This window comes from Sinocyclocheilus rhinocerous, unplaced genomic scaffold (assembly GCF_001515625.1).
Source record: "Sinocyclocheilus rhinocerous isolate Xijiao unplaced genomic scaffold, SAMN03320098_v1.1 scaffold148, whole genome shotgun sequence".
Classification (NCBI taxonomy): Eukaryota; Metazoa; Chordata; class Actinopteri; order Cypriniformes; family Cyprinidae; genus Sinocyclocheilus; species Sinocyclocheilus rhinocerous.
The window spans coordinates 3,279,153-3,284,755 of NW_015653472.1; the positions used below are offsets into that span (position 1 = coordinate 3,279,153).

Here is a 5,603-nt window from a genome sequence, read left to right on the forward strand (position 1 = left end):
TCATGCCTCAATCTGCTTATAAAACTCTTGGTGACCGTGATTTCACCAAGTACAACATGTTCCCGGATCAACATCCTTGTTGATCCTGGAACAACATTCCAATTAACCAATCAGAATTGAGGGATAACTTTTCAGGAAATATCTGTTTTAGGCTTATGATCAGGATTAGGTGCTTCTACACCCTTGGTAATCAGCTATCATTTCACACTGATTTTAGGAATAAATTATGGGTAGGGTTAGGTTTAGGGGTAGGGACTGGGTTTAGTCTATATTTTTGGACAGTAATGTTGATCCAGGATCAACAAAAGATGTTGATCCAGGAACATGTCTTACTTGGCAAAATCACGGCGACCAAAACTCTTTATGAAAGCCTATCCCTGTTGCCCATTATGAGAGGTCAGATTCAGTAAAAAAATCTCCAGAAGAGTAGAATTATATCTAATACGCCGATCTATGACCCCTCCTCTGTTCTAGAGGGTCTTTCCATGGTTCTAAAACCTAACCACGATAAACCAAGAAAGGTTTCTTAACCAAAAATGGAGGCATTCTTAAACATTGTATAACATAAATTATCTTATGTAAGTCTCTTTAAGAATGCAAAAGGCGGCAATATATGAAAGTTAATTTATCCATGTAATTAATTTGATTCCCTAAGCATTGATTGCTCAAAATTAAAGTTTCAAAATTGTATACATCAAATTCACTGTAATATGATTGTAATGGCAACTGTTTAAATACAGTTTAACTGAAGACTTGAGAGTATGAATGTCTTGCATTCTTGCATCAAAGGCATCTGGCATCCAATATTGTTCAGCAGTATTAGATGAGATGTGACTGTTTTTAATCAGCTGCAAAAAAATCCACGGGAGGCACAAGTGTTCTCCAGTCGTTCCTTCACTCTATCCATCTCCGTTCTCTGATTGGTCTGTCTCTGTAAAGGTTAGGATGGGGTTACACAGCATATCAACTTCACAATTGTCCTGGTTTTCATAAAAACCAACTAAACTCAGACCCCTACGCAAGGCATATTCTCAGTCGATGGCCAAGATTCGCTTCAGACTTGGGAGAGTTTCTCTATAACATCTTATGAAAGCTCATAAAAGGCACTGAGATGTTCTCTTCAATTATCACAGCCATTGATTCTTCATGATCAATGTGGGCAAAGATCATAATACGGCAAGATACAGTGTTTCAGAAACCTCAACCCTACTAGGATGGTATTTCACCATCAAGAATGATGTCTCAAACATTTTGCCAAGGTAAGGAATATACATTAAGTGCACTTTTTAAATGTAAAAAAGGTAGACTGTAGCAGTGCCTATATTTCACAGGAATAATTTGTTCCTGCTGTTATTTGGAGGAGTGCAGATGGCGTTCGGGCCATTTGCTTGGTTCTGGAGGCTGAAGATTCCAAGTGATGAAAAAAAGACAAATGACATGAGTCACCTCCTCCTCAATCTCAGACTTGGCATTTTGAGAATAACAACAGCAACACAATGCAAATGGATCCCAGATGATGAAGGTAAAAGAAGGAGAGAAATGGATAAACAGACACACTGCGCGAGAGCAAAACACACAGGCAGTCACAGGTTGTTGTCTCTCGGTCCAAAAAAGCAAAGAGGATTTGGATCAAGGTGGGTTGGTTACTTGCACACATTAACCCACTCTGTAACCCTGCACTCCTCACAGAGCACGTAGCAGCACCAGTGGAAGCGGCAGTGACACCGTTCGCTGCGTGCCTGTTTGAGGATGTTGTGTCCGCGGCCACAGCATAGCGACCCACAACCGTCCATGCTGGGGCTGCTCTTGTTGCAGATGCGACCCTGCGTGCCTGGCGAATCCACTGCTGGCTCACGATCACAGAAGTCGGGCGACTTCTCGAAGTACACTAACTCACGGGAAATGTTCCGCCGCCGGCCTCTGAGCTGATCTGAGCTGGTGCTCTCACCAGTTCGAGAGTTGAATACTCCGTTGTTCTTGTTCTGAGAGTTTATGAAGATGGCAGTCAGAAATTTCTTCCATAGCAGTGAACCCACAAGCCGGAATTCAGGAGAAACATACCAGCAGGTCTTGAACTGGCAGCTGCCTGATGTGCCATGACACTTGCACTTTCTTCTCATGTTGTCAGTAACTACCTGTTAAAGTCAAACACATAATGAAAAGAATGTAGTATATCTGTATTTTTAAGTTAATCAAATGCTTTAACACCATGTCATAAATGGGAGTAAGATCTAACTATGTATCTGTCTGTTTGTCTATATATTTATTCATGTGGTAGCAAACCAAAAAACGGGACAATGACATTTAAGAGTCTCCACATTCATGGAAAAGAAAATCTTTTACAGATGTACTTTAAAACACATGCTCCATGTTCTTGTACCCATTTCGGTTTCATAATGTAATGTTATTTATTTACTTATTAAAAAATATATAATATTTAAGACAAGTTTAAATTTAATGACTCAAAAGATCTAGTGAAGTGTAACCATAAAAATAAATTTTCCTTACATCTTGAATACATGACAGTGTACACAGTTTAATCATTAGAAAATGTTTTTAAATAAATGTTTCCAATGTAAAATTACAAAAATATATATATTATGTATATTTACCTAAATATCATTATCTTGAGGAGTCATACTCCATGTGATATTAGCTGTGTTACAGTAACATTTTTTACTTTATGTCCTTCCAAAAAAAAAAAAAAACATGAATTAAAGAAAATTAAAACAGATTAAAATTAAAACATAAAAAAAAAAAAAAAAAATGCATATCCAGGTATATTCAATTCACTGCAGGTATAAATTGCATCTGCAGGTGTTTTTGGATAAATTCATAAGAAGATATTTATTCTTTAACAAACAGTTTAAGCTAATTTTGGACCAATAAGATTTTGCTGTGGGCGGGGCTAATCTGTGTATGTCTGCATAAATGGAAACCAAGCAGGTGATTAATATAAAACAAAAACTCAAATTTACAGTGTTTCACACCTGTTTAGGACATGGTTGTCATTGTTTGAAAGACCAATTCAATTGCAGTACAGATTATCAGAAAAGATTTGGATTTGAAGAAATCCAAGAAACCACACCTGTCTGCCCACTCTATTATTATGAATCCGCATACGAGCGTGTATATCACGGGGGGATCCTCTGGAATCCAACCAATCCCTAGAGAACCGTACACCGAGACGGACATCATGACTACATCCTCCCCACTCCCAGGTGTCCTGCAGCGTCGTGACCTCATCCGGCATGGGTTTGAGGAGACTGATTGGGTGGGACGAGTGCAGATTGGCCGGCAGGCTGCCGTGGAGTGAACCAAACTCAGGTGTGTTCTCTCCTGCACCTGCTATGGACACTCCACTCCTCTGAAAAGTCTGAAGCTGGAGCTGGGTTAACTTGAGCCGGATTTTGTCATCATCCAGGTGACGTTTAGCCTCGCAGCCACACCCGCACAATTTACCGAGGCTGCAGGCCGAAGCCACCGAATGCACGACACCTGCAGCCAGCAGTGACAGCGAGAAGGCACTCTCTCGGAAACCTGGGATGAAAGAAAGCACTTTTACATCGCAAATAAAGCTGCCAACAGGGTAAACAGAGCCTTCAGAAAGCGAAGTGCATATGAGCCAGCTGGTGAGATAATTATCTATAATGACCTTTATCTAAAATCTCATAAAAGATGTTTTCCATGGCGCAAATGCGTTAAACAATGACTCAACTCTGATATTTTCCCTCTTTGGCCAATGTAGCATTTCAATGCCTGGATTATGACTGTATTGGCTCTCTACAACTTCAACTTCAGCACTTCCCATGCCCCTTTTGCCATCAACTCACCCCTGTTGAGAATGGCACTCTGATGGGGCAACTTGCCATGGTTCTCCAGGGAGGAGCAGTTCCAGCGCTGGTCTCTGAGCTGGTGCTGGCATTCGTGAATAGCAACCTGAATGCCCTGCAGAGCAGAGGCTGTGACATCAGGGCTGCGCACACACAAACGCATCTGTTTTTTGGTCAGGCCTGCCAGTCGTAAACACACTGCGTTGGGGGTAAGCACTGGCTCTCCTGCCACCTTCAGGCCAAGGATGTCATTGCCCAGTACCCTGAGAAAGGAGAAAATGTATTTTATAGCAGTGATATCATTATGAAGTAACACCGCATGCCGTAAATATTGCAGAAGGCTGCTTTTAAGTAGCATCACATGTGGTCTTTTTTAAATGAGTCACATATGTGAAGAAATTATGACAATGAGTTCAGTCATTAACGAGAAGCAGGAAAATATTGTATCAATAATGGATGTTTTTATGGTGCCGTATTCATTTCAAATAATATGATCAATACATATTTACAGGAACATTTTAAATATGGCAAAGAAAAAAAAAGTGACAAATTCTAGTATTTTTTTATACCAGCAGTTGTGCGATTAAGTGCCCTGACACTCAAACAAGGCTGTGAACTAGCAAGAGGCATACATAAAACAGCCATGAATTTTCAAACACCCTGGTTTCTATCGGTATCTTGGCATGCCTGAGGATAATCTGATGCAAAATATTCATCATAACACGCTGATGTTAATAAATACATTATGCCCATTGACAGTTTTGAGAAGTGAGAGAACATCCATAAAATGGTTAAAAAAGTTTGTGGTAACAATTACCAGAAGATAAACTAGTATCTATTAAATTTGTACTAAAGGTACCTGTTTAACTAAAACCAGCACCAGCAACAGTTGGAATACACTAGTATCTGAACAACAAATTCCCATATATTCAATGGCAAACGTGCAGTTTGTTACCAGTAACAATGGAGTCACTTGTCTAGTATCAAAGGAATTAGTACTAGTATGTGATGATTAAGTAGCCTTCTATTGATTGGAAAAAGATACTTAGTGGACTAGCCTATATACTAATAGTAAAAACAACATTAAAAAAGATACTAATTTGTTTTAGATACAAGTAGTTTATAGCTTACTACTTTTAGATAATAGCAGCCTTGGCACAAACCTTGAAATCTTTTAAAAATTGAAAGTTATAATTAAATAATAATAATGAATGAATCATGCAAATGACAATTTATAGAGCCTATATTATACATAATCATTCATTTGAATTACTGGCTTTCCAAAACAAACGGTTGATTTTACTCCAGCAGATCCCATGAACGCGCTTCTACCTTTCTACTTACGTGAACGCAGGTGACAGAAGCGCTGCAGTCACAATCAGGACTCGTCCCAAATACTGTCTGTGGGGTGACTCCATTGCGCTGAAAGCTTTTCTCGACGGGACATTAAAACACCTATAGGATGGCGTTAGAAACGAACTGGAAATGGCTTCAATTGTTTGTGTGAGGAGCGGGGAGTTGAGCAAGCAGCATTTGATGGAGCTTGGGACGGGAGAGTGTATGTCACTGAGGAGGAGGAGGAGGAGGAGGAGGGGGCGCCGTCAATGTGGCCAAACATCGCCTGAGGCGCTTGTTTTTTAACACGATGAAAAAGTAGCAAGGCCTGTCAAAACTTTCTATATTCCTAAAACTGCATGTGATAATCTTTGACCTCCACCAATAGTGGTCATGCTGAATGGGCATAAATCTGGCTATGAATAAATCTAAACC

At 39.8% G+C, this 5,603-nt stretch overlaps 1 protein-coding gene across 1 annotated transcript; it reads right to left on the reverse strand.

Moving 5' to 3' along the window:
- Nucleotides 1-294: 294 nt before the first annotated feature.
- On the reverse strand, nt 295-5,352 carry LOC107716203 (protein Wnt-10b-like). Its single transcript, XM_016522573.1, has 4 exons — nt 5,178-5,352; nt 3,834-4,096; nt 3,089-3,540; nt 295-2,135 (listed from the first exon to the last, which is right to left on the reverse strand). The coding sequence occupies exons 1-4, from the start codon at nt 5,249-5,251 to the stop codon at nt 1,644-1,646; spliced, it is 1,281 nt and encodes a 426-aa protein (XP_016378059.1). The 5' UTR covers nt 5,252-5,352; the 3' UTR covers nt 295-1,643.
- Between the last annotated feature and the right edge of the window lie 251 nt (nt 5,353-5,603).

Coding starts and splice junctions, on each gene's coding strand:
- LOC107716203 (XM_016522573.1), bottom strand. CDS start 5,251: ATGGAGTCACCCCACAGACAGTATTTGGGACGAGTCCTGATTGTGACT. Junction 4,097..5,177: donor CTTCTGTCACCTGCGTTCAC/GTAAGTAGAAAG, acceptor CTCCTTTCTCAG/GGTACTGGGCAATGACATCC. Junction 3,541..3,833: donor GAGTGCCATTCTCAACAGGG/GTGAGTTGATGG, acceptor CTTTCATCCCAG/GTTTCCGAGAGAGTGCCTTC.